The sequence below is a fragment of the Scatophagus argus genome, chromosome 10 (assembly GCF_020382885.2).
Source record: "Scatophagus argus isolate fScaArg1 chromosome 10, fScaArg1.pri, whole genome shotgun sequence".
In the NCBI taxonomy this organism is placed as follows: domain Eukaryota; kingdom Metazoa; phylum Chordata; class Actinopteri; family Scatophagidae; genus Scatophagus; species Scatophagus argus.
The window spans coordinates 13,191,083-13,218,973 of record NC_058502.1 but is presented as its reverse complement, the minus strand read 5'-3'; the positions used below and the strand labels follow the sequence as shown (position 1 = coordinate 13,218,973).

General features: G+C 38.6%; 1 protein-coding gene across 1 annotated transcript; it reads right to left on the bottom strand.

Annotated features, from left to right (window-relative positions):
• Positions 1-5,524: 5,524 nt before the first annotated feature.
• Positions 5,525-26,535, bottom strand: prim2 (DNA primase subunit 2). Its single transcript, XM_046402471.1, has 14 exons — positions 26,377-26,535; positions 24,995-25,144; positions 24,765-24,877; positions 24,195-24,286; positions 23,963-24,083; positions 22,797-22,892; positions 20,697-20,834; positions 17,345-17,412; positions 16,280-16,352; positions 15,805-15,990; positions 10,124-10,250; positions 9,797-9,879; positions 7,889-7,957; positions 5,525-6,268 (listed from the first exon to the last, which is right to left on the bottom strand). Exons 2-14 carry the CDS (start codon positions 25,137-25,139, stop codon positions 6,041-6,043), a joined length of 1,539 nt encoding a protein of 512 aa, XP_046258427.1. The 5' UTR covers positions 25,140-25,144; positions 26,377-26,535; the 3' UTR covers positions 5,525-6,040.
• Between the last annotated feature and the right edge of the window lie 1,356 nt (positions 26,536-27,891).

Sequence of the window (27,891 nt, the reverse complement as noted above, 5' to 3'; positions counted from 1 at the left end):
TATGTGTGACAGAATTCACTTAAATGGTACTGAGAAAAAGTGAGAGGACTTTTTTTTCTGTAACAGCAACCATTCAGCTATGCTACCACTCTGGCCATTAATCAATTTAGTTTAGGCGAAGGATACAGCTGGGAAAAGAGTGTTGTAAGAGGAAACAGGCAAGCTGTTTTACTCTGTTTCTTAGGCTTTTTGTCATGCTAAGCTAATGAGCTGCTTTAGCTTCACATTTACTGTACAAACATGATGGTGGTATCAATCTCCTCATTTAACTCTAAGCAAGAAAACAAGTGTATTCCCCAAAATGTCAAACTATTCCTCATTGACACTTCTTACACAATAAACCATGCTCACATGAACCCTGGATAAATATTTGATCTGCTCTCTCTGCCTGTGATTACACATGTAGCTTATTATCTCATGGATGCAGTCGGGACATCCACAATATAGGTTTGCTATATAATGTGAAGAGACTCACACTGTTATCATTTCTACAGTCATGGATACTTTCTCTACAGTCATAGAGAAAGTAAAGTAAACACAGCTATGGACAGATACATCCAAATGAAGTGGAGGGGTTTTTTTATATATGTATGTATTTTATGTATTTTTTATGTATTTTATACAATATTATGTCATTAAATTCTGTCTTCAAAGCTCAGAAAGGAAAATAATTGCCGAGAGAAAGATAAAAATCTAAGCTCCATTCTCAGTCATCAAATAGATGGTCAGGGTCTACTGTGTAGTTTGATCCAGTTTTGATCCACAGCACTATGAAGAAGAGCAAAATGAACATGCATGTGTGCTGCAGTAATTAAAACCTTTGTACCAAAAAAAGCAGGAGCAGGAGTGCTTTTAGCTTTTTCATAGGTTCTGTCTAACAGGAAGCGACAGCATGGCTGCAGGTGGAGCTTAGAGAGAACGAAGGGTGTGTGAGCAAAGTTAATCACATGAGCAGTGGCTCACACATCTGTCAGGTTAATGAGACAATGCCCGGGGGAATAATGATGAGTTTACATACAGCTGCAGGAAGTTTGCCTCAAATTTTACAATCATCAGGGTTGTCACATCTCCTGGCTAATTTTGTGCTTAGACTTAGTGATAAATGTATTGTTTGACAACATTTTTTTTTTTTTTTTTTTTAGAAAGAAAAAAAACATCATTAAGGGACCAATATCACACTCTGTATCATAACAACAGCTTCCAGGTTTCACATGAATTGCACAAAATGCTGATGGAAATGTAACTGATGCTTCCATCTGGTATTACGATCAATACCAAACAACATCTTCAAGAGGCAGTAATGGACACTGGTGGATCTCCAGATTTAGACCATTGGAATGATGCCAACAGGTGCACCCTCACAGTAATACAAAAACCTTGTATGAATGACACGGGCTGAGACAGTTTCCTTGATAACACCTACTTGTAGCAACAGACTTGCTTGCTAAACTTCCTGTCATATTCAAAGCCCAAGGCAGCTTCAGTGTTGTCTCTTGCCAGCAAGAACCACATGTAGATTTGGCATATTCCGCTTGGTTTGTTTGATTTGTTTTCTTACATATCTCAAAAATATGCAAGTCAAATGGAAGGAAATTCTGCCTCCTGTGTATGCTGGGATAAAATCCAGTCATCAGTTCAGATGAAAAGACAGGTAAAGTGAAGGTGCTACATGACTTAATTTGGTTCACTTCATGAGTCATATGTATAGAGAACATTTACAGTGAGATTAGTCAGGTAATTCAAGAAAATAAGAGTGCTGTCAGGTCAGTTTAGCCCCAAACGAATATTTGTGCAAAGCGAGTACACAGTGGAATTCAGATGTGACACAATAAAATGTCATCATGATTTTTAAGTTGAATTCCACTATCAAGAGGAGATTAAAAGAGAAATGGTAATCAAAGTTCTTAATCTTGAAAACACAGCGTTTAACAATGAAAAATATGGTTTTAATAAAAATTTCCATTACCAGTCTTGCAACTTCCCACAATACAGCCCACAATGTACGTCATACTTCTCTCATCTTCACCTTTGCAAAGTAATATGCCCAGAAAATTACTTTAATAAAAGCCTCAATTTCCAGTAAGTCATATGAGTGCTCATGACAAACTGAAATAGTTACAATTGAAAAGTGTTTCTCTGATTGGTCTCGTGACACATCAGACAGATACAAATTTTTCTTTGACACAGTATTTCAGACGCGGTCTTCATGCTGTTGTTAGCAGATAGGAGAAATGTTTTCCACGGTAAAATAGTTTTTGTCCTGCTTTCTTTGCCAGCGACCATCTGAGTGCTGTGTGTTTAATACATCCCAGTGGGATGTATTAAACACACAGTGGGTTCAGAATATATGGATTGTACTCATGGGTGACATTTGAGTGAATCTGGAGAGCAAAGGAATGAAATGTCACCCAGTGTCATCTGGCCATGACTTTTAAATACACATACTTTTGACAGTGGAGGGCTTAGCCTTAAACAAACATTACAACTTAAACAAAATAACTAATACCTCAATGTTGTTGTCAACATTTTCATTTTGGATAGTTTTTTTAAGTTGGTCAGTGTTTTGTTTGTCTGCACATTTAACCCCAAATGCTAATGTGATTACATTCTGCTGCCTGCTGCCAATGGACATCTCAACTCTGGTGCCTTTGATGACCTCAGCAGAGTATGAAAGAATTATCCAAGTCAAATATTTTCTGACTTCACAGCATGTTTAAAGAAAGTGCATTCACCTGAGTATGGTACAGAGTATGTGCCTTGAAGCCGATGTGCCTTTCTTCAGTGTTTCTACTTTTGACTCCACTACATTTGAAAACTTTATTTACTAGGTACTTTGTGGACTTAATAATATTTTAATAATTTTAATATTAAAAAATAAAATCAATATAAATTATCATGTAATATTATAGATGAGGATAAAACTTTGGTTGATGCTGGGGTAAATTCATGAGCTACTCAACAGATTAACTGTAAGGCTGTTAAACCTCCTTTACCAGCAGCGACATTATGATAAGTTTAAGTTATGAGACATATTAAGACACTGATAATTATATTACAATAATGTGCATTAATGAGACATTACTTTTGGCACTTCAAGTACATTTTGAAGCTGATAATAAAGTAAAATTTCAAATCCATGACTTTTACTCAAAACAGGATATTTCTACTCTGAACTTTTACTTAAGTACAACATTTGACTTTTCTGCATCTCCCTTGTTTGATTCCTTCAGTGGCTTCAGATGTCCCCTGTTAAATCAGGCTTCATGGGTTGTTCTCCTGTGCTTTGTTTGGTATGAAATAGTGAAGGTTTCTGTCCAGCCACATGCACGAGGAGTCGACAACCCTGCCAGACGCAAGGGCTACCTGGGGGCATCACTGGCTCTGCCAGGCGCAATGGATGGCCCTCAGGATGAAAGAAAGGTCGATCCAGTCACTGTGCCAAAATGAGGAGGCAGGACAAAAAAAGTCCAGTGCAAGACATTACAGGGGGATGTTGACAGCCCTGCCAGGTGCAAAAGCTACCTGGGGCTTTGCTTGTCCCAGTAGGGACAACAGCCAGCCCTCAGGGTTAAAAAGAGTCAACAGACTTTAGGGTGCACTGCCACTAACCATTAGCCTTGCATTATTGATTCATCTGCTGATTTCTTTCAAGATTAATTGCTTAATCCATAAAATGAAAAAAAAAAAAGAGTTAAAGTTAAAAAGTTCTCATCACAGTTTCCCAGTAGGTGTCTTCAAATTGCTTCTTTTGTCCCATCAACAGTCCAAAAATCAAACTCTTCCTTTAATGTCATACCTGACAATCTAACTTGAGGTGTTATTAATTTAACCTCCGTCAGGCTTTGCTTCAGATCTGCTCAAACTTTTCATTACACAAATAATTTAAGAGTGGCCCCAGTGTGGTGAGAATGCACTTTTTGACTGTAGTGCAGCTGATTTGACAAGAATCCACCAAAGACTCTAAATAATCTGTTCCTCCTCCCACTAAAAAAACTAAAATTCCATCACGACTATACAACCGTTTATAAGATCTGAAATGTAGAATGAGACAGTTATCACATAAGTTGAGCTCATTTTTATAAGGCTGCAGGGTGAGGAGTACAAGTAAGCACTATGGGATGTTATCTACTCCTTGAAAATAACTAATAAGCAAAACAAACACAAATCCCCAAATTAACTAGGGCTGCTTCAGGTAAATAAGACATCAAACTGCTGCACATGTGGTCCCCTGGGTGACATTAAGAAGAGTACAAAGAGAGGCATCATGAGTAAAAAATGAAAATGGAGCCAGTGTTTGCTACTTATTTTGGTGCTTTTTCACACCAGAAGGCTGCTGATAATTCAAATGCATTCACTTTCTGTAACACCTTTATTTGAGACCTTTGTGTAGTTTTTTAATTGTTTTTTATTTATTCAAACCAATGTTACTCATCCATTTATGCAATGCCAATGAACTTACAGGACATAAAGTCTGCAGCATTTACGAGCTCCAGATTGCAACACATTTGCGAAGCTGGAACAAGAGCTTCACTCCAGCTACACCACCCATGCATACAGATTCACCCTGTATGTCAGCGTCCATATGAGCCTCATGAAACAAGTGTTGTGGTTAGGCCTTGGATTCAATTTCTTGCCCTTTCGGCTAATGCATCGTCCCCGAGCACACCTCTCGTCCATGTAATGAGCCTGGGAAGAGAACAAATCTCAAGACAGAAGCAATCACGTTCATGACTAATGATTGTAAATCCATTTGGTGGAGATAAACACCGTCGTAGTCAACTGCTTGCCCACAGTTTAAGAATGTGCCAGCTTTGTCAAAAGTAGTCACGCTCAACCAAATGTTAAACATCAAGGGTCTCTTGCTGACAGCAGCCCGGCTGTGCATCGTTATCCAGTTGCCTTATTATACTGAATAAATCCTCTCTATGTCAAGCACCATGCCTGGATTTTAAGACCTAATTTAATTCAAGCTATGTGCGGCTCTGGTGCAGGGATGTGTGTTTGTGCTCTGACATTACGAGCATGAGGCAGTGATGAACTGTGGTCAGAATGTGTCGGAAAGCCTGTAAACAGGAAAGCCTGCAGAGCAATTGAGCATATAATTTCTTTTTTAAGATCTCAACACCCTCAGGGATGTTGAATTTGATTTTAAATTAAAAATAATTAAATTACAGAAGGAAGCTTTCATTCAATCTTCCAATATTTCCTCTGGCCTCCTGGGGAACATATTTGTATTCATATAATTCAAGGCTGCATGTTTGGTGCATCTAATTAGATCTAAAGTTAGTTAATCTTGTAAGAAGCACATAGTAAAAGCAGTGATAAGAGCTCTTAAAGAACCCTGCAGCCTGTGCTGCCAAACCCACAATATGTCCTGCAAAAGGTTCCCAACTTTAAGGCCATTTTTCAAAACGTATTGAGCAGACAGAGGTTGGAGAAAATAGTGAGTGAAACAATTCATGACCACGTGTGCTTGGGATAAATTGCATTGTACACTATGAGGCAATAATCCAAGACAGCATAATACAACTGTGGAAATTGTTTATTTTCATCCATCCTCCTGCCACCATTCATCCATACTCCTGCCAGCAAATACAATGACATTGTTTTTGAGACAGCTGGGAAATGTTCTAGTCATCACCCCCAAAACCACGTCCCTGCCAAAACACTGTGCACTGAGACTGGCTATAAACAATCTGAGTTCAGACAACAGTGATAACAGAGAAAGAAAACGAACTGTGGGACTACTTTTAACACACAGGTTAAAAAGCAACATTAACGATGCTGTGTCACCGACAAGTGAACAAGGTGAATGTGAAATCTGAAAGCAGAAAAACTCAACTTTAGTCTGCTGTTGAGTGTTGAATAATATCCTGTCAAGGTTAACTCACAGTCTGCTATGTTAAATTATGAAGAAATTACTTATCATATAACAGATACAGATTACTCAAATCAGAATATGGAGAACCTCAAACCCCAGAATCTTTGTGGAAAACAGAAACAAACATTTATTTTGAAAGGTATAAAAACAAAAATAAAATCAGGCATCCTGAAAGAATGAATCCAGTCCCTCCGTCATCTCAGCCAAATCCTGCGAGGCATTCGCTGCCGCCACTCGAGCTGCACTGGATCCTCTGGTGGCTGCGTTATCCTGCGACCTCTGCGGGGTATCCATCTCTCGCTTTATGTCCTTGCCTCCACCCAAAGCCTTCTGGCTCTCTATAAAGTATTGGTTGGGGTGATTGAGTGAGAAATTGGTGTCCTCTATCTGCTCAAGAAAAAGAAAAGAAAGAAAACACAGGAGAGGAAGGACATGAGGAAGTAAGAGTCTTAGTTTTCACTGGCAGATTGGTAACAAACTGATTCAGTGATAAGATGTTACAACAAACGCTTCACTGGGATCAAATGGAATGGCTTACATTTCACAAATTTATCAACCATAATGACGTCAGCAGGTTTTCACTGATAAATCGGCGAGCTAAGTCACCGGCTAACTATTCCATCAGAGCACAGTGAAGAGACGAAATGCCCTTTCAACAAAGAAAATGTCAAAATCACTCATGGTGAGTAAAAACCTATGAATCGATTAACAAATGAAGTTTGAGCTTTCCCACGTGCTCTTTCTGTGACCTTTTGCATCGTTTTTAAATTTATTTAACTGCGATTGATGTTTTCACACCCTTTCATAATGAAGGACTAAATGTTTTAATTTACCATGACAGATTTGTACACAACAGAATCAGTGTCTTCCAAGTGCTAAATTAAGACCAGTAAGGAGACATTTCACTTAGCCATTTCCACCTGTTGAATCACTAGAGTGAAGAAAATCATTTGAAAGGGCTTCTGAAAAATACCATTTCTCCTGCTTGAGCTAAGATTGAACACTTGCACTCTTCAACACAACAACCTTCTATTAGATTTTTGCTTTCATCCGCTAGTAGCTTCACAAGAATGTGAATTCAGTGTGTACAAGTTGTCCTGTAAAGCACGTCAATTCATTTTACACATGACTGCAACCATTTCAGGTTTTTGTTCCATCAGTTCTTTGCATGGACTAAATGAATATACAGTTAATGACGACAACACAAGCAATCCAGCATTTTTTCATTAACAACCAGCGAGCCAAGTAGCCCAGGGTTGCAGCTGTATAAACATTCTAATCTAAATCACTGTGGTCAAATTGCTTTCATGGACTTAAAAAGCACAGCCTCTACACGTGGTGATACATAGAAGGTGGTAACTTCTTTTTGAAATACAAAAATGTGAAAACATCGGTTGTCTTATTGGCATCGGTCAGGAGAAATATTACTTACTTAAGCTTCACGTGGATGAGTTATTCAGTGTATTTGATAGCATGTAGAATCTGCAGTTGATCTTACTGAAACTGTGTTGCAACAACGCCTGCTTATGGTTTTCAAAATAATGTTGTCCCAGGTGGTTTGAAGTGTTGCGGAGTGACCTCAACAACTGACAAGTCCAGACCTTGAGTGTTTATGAACCTGATCAAACACCTAAACTGTGTGCCAAACCCAGCTGAGTGTATCCGCTGTCACAAGCAAATGCTGCGAGTTTAAGACGCCTCCCCACCCCCAATCACTGCTTTTTGCATCTCTTGAAAACAAGGACCTTGAGTATGACTGAAAGGGATGATGACTCAAGTACCCAAACATCCAAACTAAAACAGATTAAATAAGTATCCACAGGGGACAAAATAGAATAAATGCTATTATAAACCTATAAAAAATTAAGTGGTTATGACAGCCAGCTAATGATAGAGGTGATGACAGTTCTGGGTCGCTCATTAATGAGATGTAAGCGCCTACTCCGCCTCGCCTCTAACACAGGTAGCCCCAGTCACACCCCCCTTTAAAATTAAATCTGCACTTACATTATGTGTCAGCTCAAAGTACTTCTGGCATGCCAGCTGGTAGTGCATTCCTTTAACCAGCTCCAGGATCTGCAGAAAAAGTGAAGTTCCACCACATTAGACTTAAATTTGTATATTATCCAACACTGTTGAACTGTTACACCCTGAGTGCTGACACAGTACATTTACAGAGGATATTGTCAAGACTTTGTGTTATATTCAAAATTGTTTAACTGTCGTTCGGTCAACTACCCCCACAAACATTCTTCATAAATCATAATGACAGCAGTGAAAACATCCTTCAAAAAATCTTTGCAAACATAATGAAAACAGATCACAGGCTTATTTGGACTAATTTAAATATTCATGCCCTGAGTAAACTCTCTGTAGAACAACTGCTGGCAATTATTACACCTGCAAGTCTTCTGGTACATCTCAATTTTTGGATTTCCTGGGGGATTTTTTTTGTCTTTTCAGTTTTCTGAAGCTCTGTAAAGTTGAAAAGTGAGGATGTGAGCAGTTATTTTAAAGCCTGGGTTTCCGTGGAGTCACATTAGCGCTCTCACATTTTTGTTCTAAAAACCACCGCAGCGTTAGCACAACTGTACACTCAAGCTGACTGACCTACTGAAAAATACATTCAAGGTCTTCAGCATTCACAAAGAGAAAAAGACTGTAAGGAATCTGCCTGTGTTTGGCTCCTTCATTATTCCTCATATTCCTGAAGGCTGCCTCCAGCGTGAGACTGCCACAAGCTAGCTTAAAACTGGGGCTGCTATTAGATCAGTGATGAGCTGTTTGTAGTCACCGCCAGATATTGCAGTTTTAACGGAACACCAGGAACATTTGCAATTTTTGGCAAAAAAAATGCAAACACAAGACTAAAGGGCAAACACAAGCAGTGCAATGAGTCTTAATTCTATTTTCTCTCACGTAAAAGGGCAAGTATTACAACTTCCCATTTGTCTGCTGTACTCTGGGATGTTTGTGGAGAAAAACAACATGCTGGGCATCGGCTAGACATGTGATCATAATATCACAACCGTAAATATCTTTACATTTTATGTTTTATAGAAATGACTTGTGGGAAGATGGTGTAGGTGATCCTGTGAAAGCAACAGTAAAGCAAATCATCATGACTTTGACGCCAGGGTCTACATTGGTTTCTATCACATTTTGTACAGGCACTTGTGGATGAATGTTAATCACTTTGGTGATCCTGAGGTTTCATCACTTATCCTGTGAAATACAATTTCCATTGACATCGCTATGATGTTGACATTTGTGTTTTCAAGAGAAATATTTGAACAAATTACAAGGACTGCCATGACATAATTTGGTAAGCCAATAACATTTCATCTAACATCACCATCATAAGGTCATTTTTAAATGTGCCCAATAATAATAACTGGTTGAGGACCAAATATCTGATGTACACACTATCACACTACATCAGCACATTAGCAATGTTGACATTAGCATTTAGCTCAAAGAACAGATGCTGCGTACAGCCTCAGCAGACTATTAATCTTGCTAGGCTGTATTTTGTATGACAAAAACTAATGTCAGCGCAATGTCTCTTTGTTTCAATGTTTGTTCTTCTTAAGAAGTCAGTCACAGGTTGGTGTCTGCCATCTGTCCTGCAGTGTCCAGTGCCAAGACTGTGCTGCCACTAATTTCAACTTCTGTATTTCTATACTGTAGATGAAATGTTATCAAGATTCAACTTATTGGACCAACTGCTCTCAGCCACTGAGGGCCTGGTGAGTCCCTCCATTTTCCATTTTCTGAATTAGATTATTGCTTGCAACAGACTGTATAAACCCATTGACAAAATCAATTTAGTTTTGCAGAGTTTCATGAGATCAGGGGAGCAGATAATGGTGGCTGGAGGGCTGTCTGACCATATGCGAGACCAACGGCGCCCACCTGACTGATTCCATTGGGAGACACCTTGTAAACCTGAAGCTTCTGCTTCAGCAGTTCTGGGTCGCTGTGTCGGAAAGGGCACCCTACGAACGCAAAAAGAAGATGAGTTAAAACAAATGGCTAGAGCAATAAACAATCACGACAGCACATTGCTTGTTTCACTAAAGGAACAGAAATCAGCATGTGAAAATGGTTTTGGTAATGACACTATCCACAGTCAGATGTGTCCCTGTTTCCAAGCCAAGTATTTTCACTGTAAAGCCTGATAATGACAGCTGAGTGGATTATCACATGGGTAATGGCTTCTTCCAACAGCCGTCAACTCACCATGATGGTCGCCTTGGCTGGGTGGATTTGATAAAATCACCTTCATGCAACTGTAGGGGGTGTAGTCTGTTCGCTTGCCTTCTTTGCCAAACATGTGGCGAATGCTGTAGGCATATGCTTTGTCAAACTACAGAGAGAAGAGGGGAGAGCGGAAGAGAAGGCATTAGTGAGGATGAGAGTGTAAGAGGGACAAGGTTGGGGTGAAAAGAGACATTGTCATACATCATGTCAGTTTTGACAGGGTGTTTTCCTCAATGAAATATAGAGCTATTAGAGAGAACCTGCTGTAGAGGTGTCGCCACACTCGAGATAGCTGAATTATGGATACGGTGATATGAGCATCTTTCCCTCTCATTGCTTCTGCCCCTTGTTCTGCAGAGCACTTTGATACAAGGTGAAGATTATATTTTAATTAAAAGAGTAAATGTAGGAAATCCAAATATAGTGTATATTCAGCACAATGTGCCCACCACTACTATCTGGAAATGTAGCAATTTTGTTGTTCAGTGGAAAATTAATCAACAACTCTTTTTTAAATGTTTACAGACATGTATAAGATCAATGCTGATATGGGCTTTAATAAAGCTAAAACAAGCAGTCAGTTATAGTTAGTTACAATTACAAAAAGTCTGTATGTGTGTATTTGGAGCCCCCAATTTAATTCACTGTTCGAGGTCCAGTGAGGTAAAACAAACAAACAAAAATTGCAAAGATAGAAAGAGAGAGAGAACAAAAAAATGGAATATGCAGTTGTGGCCATTCTTCTGCAGAGACTAAGCAACTGAGGTTAAGTCAATAAGGTTAATCGATGATTAAGATTGTCATCACTTGTACAATCTGCATTGTATTTAAAGTTGAGTATCCAAATTCTTAATTTGAGTAGATTTTCTCTGGATCTTTTTTGATTTACACTACATCTCCAAGTTATTACTGACAAACAGGCTGCATTCACGGTCACACAAAACTAGGTCCTGCCTAATCTTATAAAGTGTATCTATGACCACAATGCAGCAAGAACTGAATTCAATCAAACTACATGAGCCCCCCGATTTAATATCTGGGAGAATCTTGAAATGATCTCTCAAAAAGCATAACAAAGTCAAGGACACAAGCGAACCGTGTCAATAAACTTTAAAGTGCAAGACTTCACACCATCTTCTGTACAGGAGAATGCTTCATTCTTTTTGATGGGGGTCATTCTACACAATCTTCACAGTGAACCCCTTTTATATGTACAGTGCTTATGTGCAACCATAAAAAATGAATTACAGGGACCCTGCCTCTAAAAATCAAACAGTAAAATAGCCACAGTGTGCTCAACAGTGGCAGAACACAATCACCATGACTGCACCCATCATAACACATTAATGTAGCAATAAAACCCTTGAACTTGTTAATGTGACAAGCTGCAGTAGCAATATAAAAATCCATAAAATCTTCTTTAAGTATAATAAATCAAATATTAATTATGTAGAACTTCAAGAAGCCACTTACTGATTTAAGACGCCCCCCTACTCTATTAAAACGAATCTTGGAAGTTCACTAACGCTGAAGTGTGTTTAATATGTAAAATGTGAAATAACTACGAAAAAAAAAAAAAAGACACCAAAAGAAGGACTTGGAAATCTGATATGTATATATAATATATATGTATATATGTACAGATAAAGATACAACATCACAAGAACAACATATTATGAACTAGTTCTTCCTTTAATGCAGGGATTAACCACAGCTCGAAAGCTCAACGATCAAAAAAAAGACTCTGACATATAGCAACAGATTAGAAAGAGCTGCTTCAGACTCGTCATTTTCTGAAGACATTGTCCTCAAAAACAGTATTTGGACTCCTTTCTGCAGTCAGCTGTGGAATACAGCCTGCACTTTCTTCTCAACTTGTCCTATTTATTTACTCATACTGAATGCAAGTCCTCTAAATATGTTATTTTCACCGTTTCTTTTAATCACCAGCTATGTTCCTACACTTCAGCCTACACTTCAGATAATCCTGGATATACTCTAATGGAGCTGACCTCCAAACTGAGGGAATTCAGAAAATCAGAGTCTAAACACAAGCACAAAAGATGCATTAAAGGAGCAGAGTCGCAGCTCTTCCAGTGCACAGCTTGGCTCATAGGGCTACATCACTAACATCCCCCAACACTCTAGGACACATTCACTAAAACCTGCGGCAGTGGAGACAGAGAAATAGGACACAATCAAAGGGATTACGTACGTGTGTGTGTGTGTGTGTGTGTGTGTGTGCGTGTATGTGTGTTAACTTGGCATGGCTTCTTAGGCTCAGTCCACAGTGACTGATATGCCTGTAGCTCCAGTTCCTCTTGTATGTAATACCATTAAAATACTTTCCTTTTTATCTGCACTACAGGCCTTTTCAGAACCTATAAAACAATAAAAAGCGAAGGCCTATAGAATACTGTAAGCACACACCAGTTTGATGTTGCAGAAAGTAAATCTTTTTTTTTTTTTTTTTTTTTTAAAAAGGTCATTTGCACACAATGCACAAGTTGATTTTTAAGCTAAAAGGCAATAAAGACGAATTAGAACCGCAAAGTCCCTAAGGCACCGTCACAAGTCCACTGCAAACTCGTAAAAGCTGCACTGTGCATCACAGCCAGTAAAAGAAAAAAAAAATCTATTAAGTTTTCTTTGTTTTATAAGTTGTATCTGGGTGGGTTTTCTCCAGGTACTCCAGCTTCCTCCCACAATCCCCAAAAACATGCACATTATGTTAACTGGCTACTCTACATTTCCCCTGGGTGTGAGTGCGTCCATGTGTCGTCTGTCTTTGTGTCTCAGCCCTGTAACTGAGTCCAAGGTGAACCTTGGACTCTTGCCCGTAGTCAGCTGCGATAGGCTCCAGCCCCCACCCTGACAGATATGCGGTATAAACAATGGATGGTTAAGTTGTACTTGTTGTTACATAATTACAAAGCAACATTGAGGAGAGGTGCGCAATTAACGATTAATTCCACATAGTTGCTTCAGTTTTAGGGTCCTGACATTGTGAAAGCTGGGTCACACTGTCATGGCTTACTGGGACAGCTGAATTGAACAAAGCCATGTTTTTATCTTGTTATGTAGACACACTTGTACTTGTCCAACTGGTTAAAATAAAATGTCTGCTGTGAAAAAACATGACAAAAGCCCGACCAAATACTTCATTTACAAGACTGTTAAAAGATTTAAAACCAAGACAAGTACTGAATGAGACACTAAAGCCAGCCATACAACAGTGGCCATACATGTTGAGGTATGTGTCCACCTGGTCTTGGTGTGAATTTCTCAATGAAAGCAAATGACAGGTGGGCTATTTTCTTGGTTTTTCTCTTTTCATTCATTTTTATGAGATAATGATTTATTGCCCGGTATCCTGTTTATTTAGCGATTAGGATAATAACAGAATAACATTCTGTTAATAACAGAAGATATATATGTTTTTTATTACAGCCCCAGAAACTCCAAGATCCTAATGAAACAATGACCTTACTATCTAGTGGGATGTTGCTGTCTTGTACCTTAATGACTTTCTCAAAGGAAAAAAAGGAACAAAAAAATAAACTATCACAAGATAGTCATTCTTGGATCTCTGCAGGAAAAAAAATCTGATTCAGAATACTGTATATTTCTACACATGGTAGCACAGGAGGAGTATGAGGCTTCTTTCAAATGTAATGAAAAAATCTGTGATAAAAAAAAATAACATAGTGTACATTAGTAGCCAAACTTCAAGAACAGTTAGCATAAAGTACTGTCTAATGAATCTTTTAATTGTTGGAAAAGACCCCAGAGGAAACCAAACCTATAAAAGTGAAAAATGTTGTCAGTTAGTGGAAATTAATTAACCTGAAGTTAACATCTGTAGAACAAGCAGTTCAAAAGCAGCCCTGCCCCACGGCAGAAAGAGTGTGGTACAAATATACACTCTACCAAATGAATAGGCCAGCCTCCGTGGCAAGAAAAATGGATAGATCAAGTCGATTTCATCAATATTCCCTCTCTCCCTCTAGTCTAATATTACATTGCCTCTTCCTCCAGGCCTTCCTTTCGGCATCACTGCCTCCCATCTTTTTCTACGTGCCTGTCGCATACTAATGAGCAGGCTTTGTGCAGCCTGCCACAAAGTGCAGCCGCTGCCTTAACACATACATCATTGTGAGAGCTGCGATGTGGTCAGCACCATTATGCTGTGGAGCAAGTGCTGGGCTTTGTACACAGCCCATCACGCTTTCTCCGGGAGTCCGTACATGGGAACCATACCGCATCAGAAATGAGGCACCAAAGGGGGCTACAACATGAATCCAGGGTACTGTAGTTGGCACGACGTTCTTACTGAGGGCCTATATCGCACACCAGGCCAGGACACTGCTTTATTAGTCAAAAAACAGCTTTAACAAGTGTCTGTGACAAAGCTGCTTATTCTGCTATTGTGTTTTGTAACAACACGAAAAATGATAGGAAATCTTCAACTGATTCAATTGAAATTACTTTTTTCTCATGGAATTAAATATTCAGAAAACTGTTTACTTAATTACTTGATAATCTGACAAAAAACACTCTCTGAAAGAACGTATCGTCACACAACCAGTGTCCAGTTGCGCTCGATCCAATCTCCTTGAGATACTCTTTGAAAGAACTACACAAAGTACTGATATTTTTGTTCAATTTCATCTCAGATTAGCAACGCAACCTTCTTAGTTGTCTGTAGAATTTATCCCAGCCTTCAATATAGTGACAATATCAAATTCCTATCTTTGTTTCTATTCACCGGAAATTTCTTTACCTGTTAGTATACCCCTCCACCCACTCACTTTCTACAAAGTTGTTTGTTTGCACTCACAAAGAGATGTGAAAAACCTTCCAAGCATCTGATTTTCAAACTGCTGAAATCATGAAGGACTCTGTACATCTTTGTGCATCAGATTCTGAATTCTTTGATGTGCCCTCTCATTACTGCTAAAACTGTGGCACCAGCATGAAACAGAGCCTCAAGATATTCCCACAACATGCCTGGACACTTTGTCTGGCTGACGCAATACATGTCCACAGCCTGGAAAGAGAGCAGGAGTGACCTGGAATGATTTGCCAGCCAGGTGCTCTACTACTACAAATCATTATTAAAGCATAACACAGATCAGGGATCAAGGCCCACACCACATGCACTAGACTGCACATGCCAGACTACTGCACTGGGTGTCAATTTTGGATGGACAGAATTTGTTGAGATTACTTGAAGTTAACTTTGCAAATTTAATTTAGCCAAGTTGACTACCAGTCAAGTGCTTCTAGCTAGCTGGGAAGCAGACTCACATGCCGTGACCGTGTATTATTTGTATAAAATTTGGCATTTTCTTGTAATCACTACTGGCTGAGACAGCACCCCCCCTTCGCCCAAACCAGCCACCTCATCCTACCAGTAGTACCTGCAAGCAGTGAAACACATCAACAGCTGACATTTTCTAATTCCTAACCGTGCCCTAATGTTGCCAAAACTGCCGGCGAGGCATTCAGTGGAACAAGCCAGCCCACATCAACTTTTAACAGGAAATTAAGAAGTGAAAAGTTGCAACGTTTAGTCATTCATTTGTTTTTAAAACCGGGATGGATTTATATATAAAAAATGCATAATGAATGCATAGCATTCATGTTGTCAACATCACCTTGTCTGCATCCACTTTGCCTCTTACGAATTCTGACCTCCAGAACTGCAGCGCTTGCTCTAGAGAGATGCCGATGCCTTTGAGGAAGAGGCCATACTGCATACGGCCACCGTGGCGAAGATGGTGGTTCTCTCTCAGGGCCTGATGGAGCTGCCTCATACAGAGTGGGAATGACTTTCCTGAAAGCTGGAGATAGACAACAACTGATGACCAACATGCAGATGTGGACTACTCTATTTGCACCTGTAAATATCTATTTTAAGTCTTAATTTTTCTATCTTTAATTCTGTATTTTCCTTTCATATTAATCCTACTGATTAAAATTTAAGGGGTACTGCACACATTTTCAATACATTCTTAGCTCTAGCCACAGAATTGCTAGACAAACCTAAATTTTCCCCTTTTACACAACTTATCCTAAAGCGAAATGGCACCTTGAACTTGACATTTCAAGAAGATGGTCAATCCAACTTACTGAATCAATTTGTTCCAAGGAGATTTTCCCCACATTCTTCTGAATGCTGTAATCCTGCCCCACATAGGCGTGACTAAAATTAAAAAAACAAAAAAACAAGAAAAATATCAGGATTGTGACAAATAAGACTAAATTTCTTTAGTAATTTTAATACAATTTTAGAAGCAATCAGGACTGGCATGAAAACTGATTATATTTTCAAAGATATGTTTCCTCCTTATTTTCAACCAAAAAAGACTTGAATGTAGTCAATACTTTGCCAAACAGAATTTTAAGCTACTGTTGGTGGATTTTTAGAACAATGATTCTGGCAACCCCTTAAGTTTCATATTGTGTTGTCTCCTTTACTATAGAGATTACTGATCTGCCCACTAATCTCAACAACCTGCCCACTAATCTCCAACAACAATCAGGCGACATGACTTCCACCCATGTATTCATCTTCTTACTTTTATCTTAAATAAGATAAACACCCTCAGCGTGGTCTGAGCTGCTCTCCTTTGCTGTCAAGTCTGGTGATATTAAGCCACTTTTCAATGCTAACTTGTGCACTGCTGCCAATTTACATTAAAGTTCAGTGATGACAAGGTTTTTACATCAAGACATCTACAGGAGGTGACGCCTTAGCAACACAAGTTAGCTGCAAATTTCAAATACTTGGGCTACTTGACTTGTTTAAGTTGCATACTGAGCTATGTTTAATCTATTATTTTAACCATAAAAAAGCATCATTGTACAGAACTTAAGACCATTATAAATCAGTCTGGGAAAAAAAAGGCACCCACCACTCAAAATAAATATTTCCCACCAATACAGACCATTAGCAACAAAGCACAGGTTGCATAGTCCTAATCACTTCAAGACAGAGTAACAAAGGGAATACATGCATAGCCAGGCGCTGCAAGTTCACGCAACATCTGGACTTGTCTATGAGGAAAGATTGCCTTTACTCAGACCAGCCAGAAGCCTCCAGTGTTCTCTGGTTCCAAAGATCAATCCTGCTAAATCTCTTTTTCAACAGAGTCCTGGCAAAGTGGCAGCAAAGTTATTAATCCCACTGCTTACCTGAGGTGGTTAAGGAGCGGCTGGAGCCGTTCATCAGAATGCACTGCTGGTAACGAGCGGGCTGTCAGCTGCAGAAGAGATGGACATTGCATGAGTAATGGTAAATAGTGTTGGTCAAAAGCCTGGAACGTGCTCATGCTGCAGGTTAAGTGATGCAAACATTAAGTACTACACAGAATAATACATAAAATAAAAGGCCACAGCTTTTAATAAAGTTCATTTTGAGTTCATTTTAAAAAGAAATCGTACAAATAACCTAAGGAAGTACATACACAATCCCTTAATTAAGACTCCAAAACACTGAAAAGGTTTTTCAAAATCTCCCAATTCAAATTGATCAAAAAAATGGTTAAAGATTCTTTAACCATTAAAATTCCTTTAACTACAACTACTGATTTTAGATGATTAGTCAGTATTTCATGAAACAAAACAAAACAAACAAAATCAAGATGGGTCTCAGTCTAGACACTTTGGACCTTTTGGAGGTCTCAGCCTCGTCTTAGAATCGACCACATTTTTATTCGATCGTGTCTCTGTGTCAGACAAAGAGGACTCGTGGTTTTACTTCAAGACCAGTCAAGACTACAACTGTACAGACATCATCAATTCCCTGCGCGCTGTCTGATTTATTTGTTAACATAATTACTGCAATTGGATGTAAAATGTCAGCAAGAAAATAAAATCTGCTTTGACACTAATCCATGAGTAGAAATAATAATAATGTATTGATACAGGGAACAGGTCACAGGGAACATTTTTTGCATCAAGCACTTTTACTTTTCATACTCGAAGTACATTTTCCTGATTACATTTGAATACTTTTGCTTGATTAACATTTTCAGTTCAGACTTTTACTTGTAACAAAGCATTTTCAGAGTGTGGTATTAGTATTTTGCTTAAGTAAAGAATCTCAACCTGTCGTTTGTTCTTCACACCCTGTCTCAGGCTGAACAAAATGTGAACTTTTTTCAGAGTCTGATTTTTTTTCTTCTTTTTTTAATTAAGAGCAAAAATAGCAGATATGTGAACATCCTTTCCCAACAAAAAGCTTTACTTAATCTAAATGCTTTATAAGCACTATTCCAGTCAGCAGCAAGCAGGCCATTTCAAGGTCTGCCTTACACATGCACAAAAACAACCCAATACACAATATTTCTATTTCCTGTCGAAACGAACATCCTACCAATAACTGGAGTCATATGGAGAAGCAGCTTCCAATTTCATGCCTTTTTAACGACACATTTCTGCTATGTCCCCTCCTTGTCCCCAGTGGAGGAGAATAATCATTATAGTAACACAGAAACAGTCACAATGGCACGCTTACATGGAAGCTAGTTTTGGAACATTATTTCATTCCAACAGTTAGTGGTCCGGATAATTACCAGGAAAAGGGAAAATGGCAGAACCGGACCAAGTTGATTTGTTTTATTTGTTTCTCCTTCTCTAATCTGGAAAAGAAGGTCTTGCTGTGTCACATGTGAGGACATGTGTTCAGTTTAAAGTTAATCAGGTTGACCAAAAGAAGTACAGAAGCAATGACTTTCTATACTACACCAAGAACAATACACAATGGATTCAACAGACAGTGTAGTAGAGTCATTGTACGCCTAACTTCTATACTCAACAAAGTGTGAAATATAATCATTAAAATGTGCTTGAAGAATTAACTTATTTCTGAGAAATAAAAAGCTCACAAGTGCAGCAAGTCAATATTTGGTGGCCGAGTTACTCTGCATACATACTGAGGTCAGTACGGCCATTAAAACTATTCTCGGAAAATCAGTTTTGTAAGTATGGTAATCAAGCATATATGAATTTCCCAGCAGTGAGTTTTAGAAGAGTGCTCCAGTTTGTCAATAGGCACATTAAATTTTACAGGCTAAACGAAGCCCAATTCTTTGTCATTAACACAGACATTATCTGGATATGCACTGACTGAAAGTAGCTACTCAGTTAAATATAACGAGCAAATGACATAACAAAACCACAGAACAAAAATGTACAAAGCAATAAGCTGACAGTTCCAAAGGAGACTACAGCTATGTTGCAAAGGCACTGCATCTGGTGTCGTTTTTGACATAGTACATGACATACATGTATGTGTACATGAGACCCAAGTCTTATGTGGGAAAGGCTGAGATTCAAGTCAGAGCAGTAACGATTCGCACATCTTTACAATAATGGCATATTTCATCATCTCTGTTGTACAGCGTAGATCTCTTGCACCTCATTAATAGAACAAGTCTATTCATAAATCATTTATTTCCACTGCCGATTGCTGTTGAGAAGGCTTGTGGCTTCTCCCAAGTCTGTAACCTTCACCATGATGTAACTGAACCATGGTTGTCTCCTCACATATATTATACAGAATGCCTCTGGTTCCCAAAACATCATGTTTCATGTCCCTCAGGGCATTCAATGCAATGTACAAGCATGCTGATAATGCGTCCTCATGGGCCTCTCTTCCACAATAAAAAAATACATGCCCGGAGAGACAACAAGCACCCTCCTCCCTGCAGACATCTCGTGTCATGTGTGCATGCTTATTCCCCTCATTTGTACCCTGCATTTCTCCAGCTTCCCTCGGGGCACTGTAGGCATCACCCATGGCTGCAATTTAATCATTTGCCTAATGGAACCAGTCACACACAAAACAAATTTTACTTATATAATCTACATGGACTAGAAGTGGACATAACACACAGCAAATTTTACAATGTTAAAGTAACTCTGAGAGAGTGAGTTCTGACACTATGCTGGTGTTTATTTTGTCCCAATCTTTGCACAGTTAATTTAACACTTTGTAAAGTGTTACTAATACAACTCAGATCCAGTGTTAAAATAAATCTACTCAGAGTGAAAATGAACTCTGAGATAGAAATCCATAAGGATGTGTTAGGGGAGGTGTGGTTTCATAACTCTGTGGGAGTTGAGTACCAAGCACCACCCAATGACACCACCTCTCTTACACAGCTGAGGTAAATCAACTTTTAACAGTGTTATTTTAACAGTGTTATGTTTTAACAGTTTTGCTTAACGCTGGAAAATCTGAGAGTTTTGCTGTGCAGATACTCTTGTAAAATATAATGCAAAACATTGGAGTGAGTCAGTAAAGTTGATTAAACTTAGGTATGGTACTTAGGAAAGATTGGTTGTAGATTGGATTGCGTTATATTGTAGGATAATACTGATTTAAAAGTAAGGTTAAAGTAAGGTAATTATCTCAGGGCATTTTTGTTATACTTGTTGAAAATCTCTAAACATCTTGACAGTAATCAATAAAACATGCCTGTCAAATACAAATTCCTCCTCTTCTTCAATCCCAAAGTGGTGAAAAGTTGCAAACACTTACTGCAAGAGCTTTAGATAGCCTAGTGCGGAAATCGTTGAGCACAATGGTAACGATGTCCTGCTGAGGGATGTACACGTAGCCTGCTTTGAGGTACACCTTCCGAGTTCGCACTAGATCCAATGCATCTTGAAAAGGAACCTTTAAAATAAAAGTTGCAGGAAACAGATGTTTTAAACAATGCAAAAGATATAGAAGTTAATACTCCATTCATGCACATGGTGAGTGCGATCCAGGGATTTCTGCTTATAGCAGTGATGTTCAATTAAGTCTCTCAAAGAGGCTGCCAGCAAAAAAGCTAAAATGTAAATTTAATGTCAAATAGCAGGCCATGACTTGCCCCCCTTTCCTCCTCCGAACAGATAAACAGTAAGCCTAAATCTATTCATCTGTGAAAGGCTATCACGATGATCTGACAATCAACCAATTACTGTGCAGCCTCTCCATTCATACTGATTTCAGAGATTCATCCACTATGTGAACATTTAGTAATTCGGCAACATTCATCAACCAATATTTCCTCATTTATTTTCATATCATAAGATGATCTTTCTCTATCTGACAAATCATTAACCCTGACGGCATGAGAGAATTAAGCCGACAAATCAATGTTTTACGGCAATGTAATAAATGTTTTACTGAGAGACTATTCACTGCCCTGCTTGACTGGGACTCTTGACCAGGTTAGGATTTTAAAGTACGGATGACATAATGAGGTAGTGGGCGTTAAATAGTCTAATACCAGTCGAACGTTACTAAAGTCCAAATGTATGGCTTTATAGCGTTTAGGGATTTAAGTTTTTCTGTAAATTCTTATGTTACACTGTGAGTCATTGTGGAAGATTGCAAAGTGTGTGATCTGAGTTGTTACATGCAGACACTTCTGAACAGGCCCCCAGTTATATTAACTCCAAATCCAACCTGTATATAATCTGTAATAGATTAGTTTGTAATGACCTTAAAGGGGTACTCCAGCAATTTAGTGTTGCATGCCCACAGAGGTGGGACTCATAAGAGACAAGAGGGTTCAAAACTGAAGTATTGGAGACTGAGATACTTTTCATTTTAGTACCTAAACTCACTGGATCTTACTAAGGATGCACAACATATATCGCACTAATAAAATATTATAAAGGAAAAATCGATATTATCCGTTATCTGTCGGTAATGAAATGACAGCTGATAAATGGAACCAATAACACCATGCCAAACTGCTTTACAGACTTAACAAACACAGCATCTACACACTCCGATGCAGCAGGGGGGTGGCATGCGCCTTTAAAGTTGGTTTGTGAGATGAGAAGAGGGAGAAGCGCAGCTCGCTGTTGTCACATCAACGAACTGCTGCACTTGACCAACCCAGCATAGAGCCAAACATGTCAGTGTGGACATTTTTTTGTATTTACAGTTTCAGAGACACTATATCTTGGCGTGTTTTACCCTCAGAGGTGCATAAACTGGAGGTTACAAACTTTTTTTTTACAAAAATGTGAAATTATCAGCTATCTCATCGATATCGATCATGAGAAGTCCATCCCTGGAGCTTACATTTCCCATATTTTAAACATGAGACTCGACACCTCCTGTTAGTGACACAGCCTTTTGTTTAAAATATGAAATTCAATGTCCTGTTCAGTATCCAGTAAATTTAATACTCTTCAACTGCAACTAACTTTAACCCTCATGTGTAAAACAGATGGAGTGCCCCCTTTAATATGAAAATCCACAGTGCAGAACTCCTGATAACAACTCAGATCATCACAAAACTGTAAAATAAACCCTATTCATGGGCTCATGAGGAAAAACAGCTTTTGGTACTCAGTGGAATAATCAGTCTGAAGATAATTACAGTGGTGAGGGCGATTTTAACCTTAAAACATTTTATATCTAGTCAGAATGTCATTTTATTAATATAGTGACGTTCAGAAGACAAAACATTACATTAATAATAATGTGCCTCGATGACCTGCTTCATTCACTATGTGAGTGGAATATGAAGGAATAAAAATTACAGAATAATATCGCATAAAGAGAAAAATCCATTTTATGAAAGCATTAGCATTTAACATTCTTGGTGTCTCGATGGAGAGGTGAGTAACTCACTTTGTAGAAGTCCTGATCCTCCACCGTGATTCCACTGACGGCGTAACTGGAGTTGATAAGTTTATCCAGAAGAGACTTTTTCTCCTTGACACTAATCTGAAAAGTTATTGAGGAGAAAGATGGCTTTCAATGAGGAGCTGTAAAGGTAGCACTGCATCAGTGTTAATACATTAAAAGTTGAGGCGCAAAGAAACCAAAGCTCATTTATCAAATGAATGCACCACATTATGTGTTGATGAACTATGAAAACTTGCCACGGTGCTTTATTTAGGTGGGACTAAAGGCACTCTCTGAACTAAAAGAGAAACTGTAATACGTACATATGATTAGGATAGTGTGTGAAATACAGTATTTACGTACATTTGTCATCTCTGAAAAAGAAAACACTCAAATGTTTAAATCACCACTCAAGGAAACCTTAAAATTCATTGGTCCTGTTACAGTGATCAAACAGCTCCATCTAGTGAAAATACAATTCAACACAAGCTCCAAACGGAGACAGCCTATTGGCTTGTGGTCTCACTACACACTCAGCACTCTGATGAGACATCAGTTTCAAATGTAACCTTGCAGTCCCACCCATTTTCATTTTTTCAGATTTTCATTTCCAAAAATACATGCAAATCTGCTTGCTTCTTGGTCAGTCACATTTGTGAAATATCCTACAATGACTAAGGCTGTCATCAGTGGACAAAGGTTCATAAAGCTCATTTTCCAGTGTTAAGCAAAACAGTTAAAACATAGAGTTGAAATAACACTGTTAAAAGTTGATTTAACTCAGCTGTGTAAGAGAGTTGGTGTCACTGGTGCTTGGTACTCAACTCCCACAGAGTTATGAAACCACACCTCCCCTAACACACCCTCATGGATTTCTATCTCTAGTGTTACACAGAGTTCATTTTCACTCTGGGTAGAATTATTTTAACACTGGATCTGAGTTGTATTAGTAACACTTTACAAAGTGTTAAATTAACTGTGCAAAGATTGGGACAAAATAAACAACAGCATAGTGTTAGAACTCACTCTATCAGAGTTAATTTAAAACTGTAAAATTTGCTGTGGGTAAGTAAGCCTCTGCTAACGAAGAAAGTATATCTATATAAGAGTGTTTATCTATGTGGAAATAGAAAAAATGCGTTCAAAATTTTCAATTAAGAAAAACTTACTGTGTCATACTGCAGATTATTTCTGTGTAGAAATTCAAGCTTTTGTTTTCCACTCAGGTTACTGAAGCGAAAGCGGAAAAGATCAACTTCCTGTTGTATAAACCACCGTCTAAGGTCCTCCCTTTAAGACATCATTGGACATAAAAATGTATTCATTTGCATTTGAATTACACCAACGTCTTAATTCTTTTTTAATTTGTCAACAAATATTCTATTGAAACTACAGTCTTACGTTTGGCAGTAGGCAAGTCTGAGGATGAAGTGGGAGATATGGTCCTTTCTCCGCTTCTCGTATTCACTTTCATTCGGAAGTTTTCTGTCATCCTTGATAGGTTAGAAGAGGTGCAGTGATTTAAATCTTCATAACTTCTTTGTGTTGTTGAGAATAATTTTAGTAGTAATGCAAAATCAAAATGCATTTTGTGACTCTGGGTGTTAGGGTAGGAGTGGAAAATATAAAATAACTTTTGCATGTCTCCATTTTTACCATTAAAACACAATATTGCGGTAAAGAATTTTTTTAACCTGGTTTGTAACATCTGACAATGTCAGCTGCAATTTCAATCTTTCTCCTACAACAAAATGTTATTGTTAATTAATTTTATGATGGCTATTAATTCATTCCAACAGGATGTAATGCATCCTTTGATGGATGGTCAAGATGTGGGTTTTTACTCCATATTGGTGCCGTGACCGCCTGTTTGCCTCTCTGATCTTAAGCAGTCCGACCATCATATAAAATCACATCACATCTACCATTAAACCAGAAAAGTGTGATACATGTCACACTAAATATACTCACAGCTTCTGGCCTGTAAGGAAAACTCAGGTTTTTAAACTCATTGTCCAGTTTCTTTGTGTACTGCTCGGACAGTTTGACATAGCTCACTCCCAAATTCTCAATGGTCTTCAATACTGTAGAGGAATTAAAAACAACATTGTAAATGTGATTTCCTTTTCACCATGTCAACAATGTATTTGACAACAGCACAGCAGACACTGTTTGCAGCTGGCATCAGGCCACGGTCTTACACTTCAGTCTGTCCACAGCAAATAACTCAAATTCACTGAGAGAGATGTTCTCAAGAGGAGGCTGTCCATAGAACTGCAGAGCGTGCCCATAGAGCTCCGTCTGAAGGTTACTATTCAGCTTCTTTCTTCTGCCAGAAAACTGCATAGTTCCTGTTAATAAGGGAAAACAAGAATGTATTCAATCATGTATAGTAAGGCACAACCAGATAACTGGACACCAGTAGTGACCATGCTGACATATTTGATGCAACAACAATTTTTAAGCTTGAGTATGACACACAGTGAGGTACAGACTAGGGTGAGCACAAATTGCACCATTTTTCCTCCTTCTCCAATGTACTGTGCTTTATTTCTGTTTATAATGGTGCCAGCTATCTTGCCAGGATGTTTGGATTGGATAAAATAATGTATACTCTATACAGACAAAAGTATTGGGACATCAGAGCTTCCACTCTTCTGGGAAAGTTTTGCACAAGATTTTGGAGTGTTTCTGGGGTAATTTTTGCGCATTTATGCAGTAGAGCGTTTGTGAGGTCAGACACTGATGTTGGATGAAAAGGCCTGGCTCCAGTTCGTTCCTAAGGTGTTGGACAAGGTTGAGGTCGGGACTCTGTGTGGGCCAGTCAAGTCCTTTCACATCAAACTCATCCAGCCATGTCTTCATTGGTGATAAACAGTCCCATAAAAAGATGTGTCTGGATACATTTGTCTATATATTGTATACTGGAGAATTGTGACTTGTTAGACAACGTGCTTCTACTGACAAATAGCATATGACCGGGTTTAAAAAATATTTGAACAAACAAAAATGACCTCTCCTACAAACTTTGAGTCCATTTAAGAAGTGGCTCTCCCTACTTACCTTATTTTCCACGATAACATGGGCAGCGGATATGTCATCTTCACTAACAACAAACCATACTACAAATTTGTCCACACACCACAAATCACCATAAGCCAGTTGCTATAGATTATGTACAATGTATAACATGTATGAAATAAAATATTCATGAAGAATACCATTTCAACCTGTCAAAACATGTTTTTTTATCTGCAGTAGCTTGACTGGAAAACTTCCTTCATTAAACTCTGTGAGGTCTATTATGAAATTGAGCCCAGCAAGGATACAAGATTTGGCAAAGCAACTGTGAGCCCACTGACTGGCGTTATGAAGATTAGTGAGGCTCCAGCAGCTCTGACATATTACGTGTTATCTTCTTTCTTCTCCATAAAACCAACTGCAGTATGGTACGTCAACAACACACACCCCGAGATGCTAGCTAACATATGATAAACTACCAAAAACAACCTCAGCAACTCATCACACGGCGTACGACAAGTACTGGAATAACACTTAAATGATTAAAATTTCGTTATATTACCGATTAGATGATGGAACAGCTTATTCTTAGCTCAATCCCGCCAAACAAAGTGGGTTGTTCAACAAACGCGGGTAAACGATGACGCTTTCAGCTAACCCAGGAAGAGAAACCCTGTCGGAGCGTGTGGACACTCGTTTAGTTGATCCGTCCGTTCCGCCATAGCTCTGTCGTTGGTGACAACCTTTATGAAAAGATAAGACCTCCCACTTTTAAACGATAAATACCATCCAGTCTTATAACTGAGGAAGTTAAAATTTGAAATAAATCAAGGTTTATGTATTGTGTCATTTTTATGACTCTTTTTTCGCTGGGTGCAACAGGAACTTGCGGGGTCATCTGCACTACATAACAAACGTACCCAGAACTAGTGGGTTTACCCTTAGACTTAAATGTTTTTTTTTTTCTAGAATAGCAGCCTATTGTGTGACACGATTTATTGTATGCATGTATTTCTTTGTTGGGACACTTTCTATAATTAATAGTAGAAGTTTAAAAAGTTATCTTGGAAAAACCGTTACAGTGTTAAAGGATAAGACTACAATCATGTCTACCAACAGGAGCCCGTCATCAACCAAGGATTCAGCCAATAGCAGGCATTCAAGGAAGAACGTGTCAGAACTACGTCACATCCATCGTCAGTTTCGTGCTGGCCTGTAATGATTAAGGGCCCACAGCATGTATTATGTCTAACTAAAATCAAAAAAAATCATTATAAAGACATTATCACTATATTCGGAAGAAAATGTGGGGGAAAAAAATGTGATCGGTCAAATTCATCTTTATGTTTTTTATTATTGTGTGCTTGTCTGTTTTGTGACAAATGAATAAAACTCAAAACACAAGTGTAGGGAGATGTAGTGGGAGTCTGTACACTAAACCAGTCACACTACTCGAAACAGATTGGGTCAGACTTGACAAATCAGCACATAGTTTGACAAGGTAAGGCAGTGTGATAAGACCATACTCTACGGAGTGGTCTGCTGGGGCAGCAGCATCTCTAGTGCAGACAGGAGAAGATGGGACATTAGGAAGGCCAGCTCCATCCTAGGGTGCCCCCTTGACCCAGTGCAGGTGGTGGGAGAGAGAAGGATGATTGCCAAACTATCCTCTCTGCAATAGAACGACTCCCACCCCCTGCCTGAAACTCTGGCAGCACTGGGCAGCTCGTTCAGTGGAAGGCTGCTGCACCCCAAGTGTGTGAAGGAGTGTTAGTGCAGGTCCTTCCTCCCCTCCCCCCTGCTGTGAGACTGTACAACCAGCACTGCTCCCAGCAGACCCCTTGCACTCCAAAACAAACTGAATTCCAATAAATCATTGTGCAATAATCTCCCATTTCCTACTTCAATACAATGACTTTTCTACTGCTCATAATTTAAAAATATCAAAATACTGTGAATATTGTGTGTATTTTTGTATGGTTTCTTTTTTTAAAAAACAAAAAAGAAAGAAAAAAAGTGTAAATATCTCCATATTTATTTATTTATTTTGTATATTTTTTACTCAGCCTATCTGCAC

Bases quoted from the DNA above. Each gene is read 5' to 3' on its own strand.
- prim2 (XM_046402471.1), bottom strand. From the start codon at position 25,139: ATGCAGTTTTCTGGCAGAAGAAAGAAGCTGAATAGTAACCTTCAGACG. The intron at 15,991-16,279 runs GTAAGTTGGATT...GTCTATCTCCAG, and splicing joins CCTTGGAACAAATTGATTCA to CTTTCAGGAAAGTCATTCCC. The intron at 7,958-9,796 runs GTGGGCGCCGTT...CTTTTTCTGCAG, and splicing joins CTCCCAATGGAATCAGTCAG to ATCCTGGAGCTGGTTAAAGG.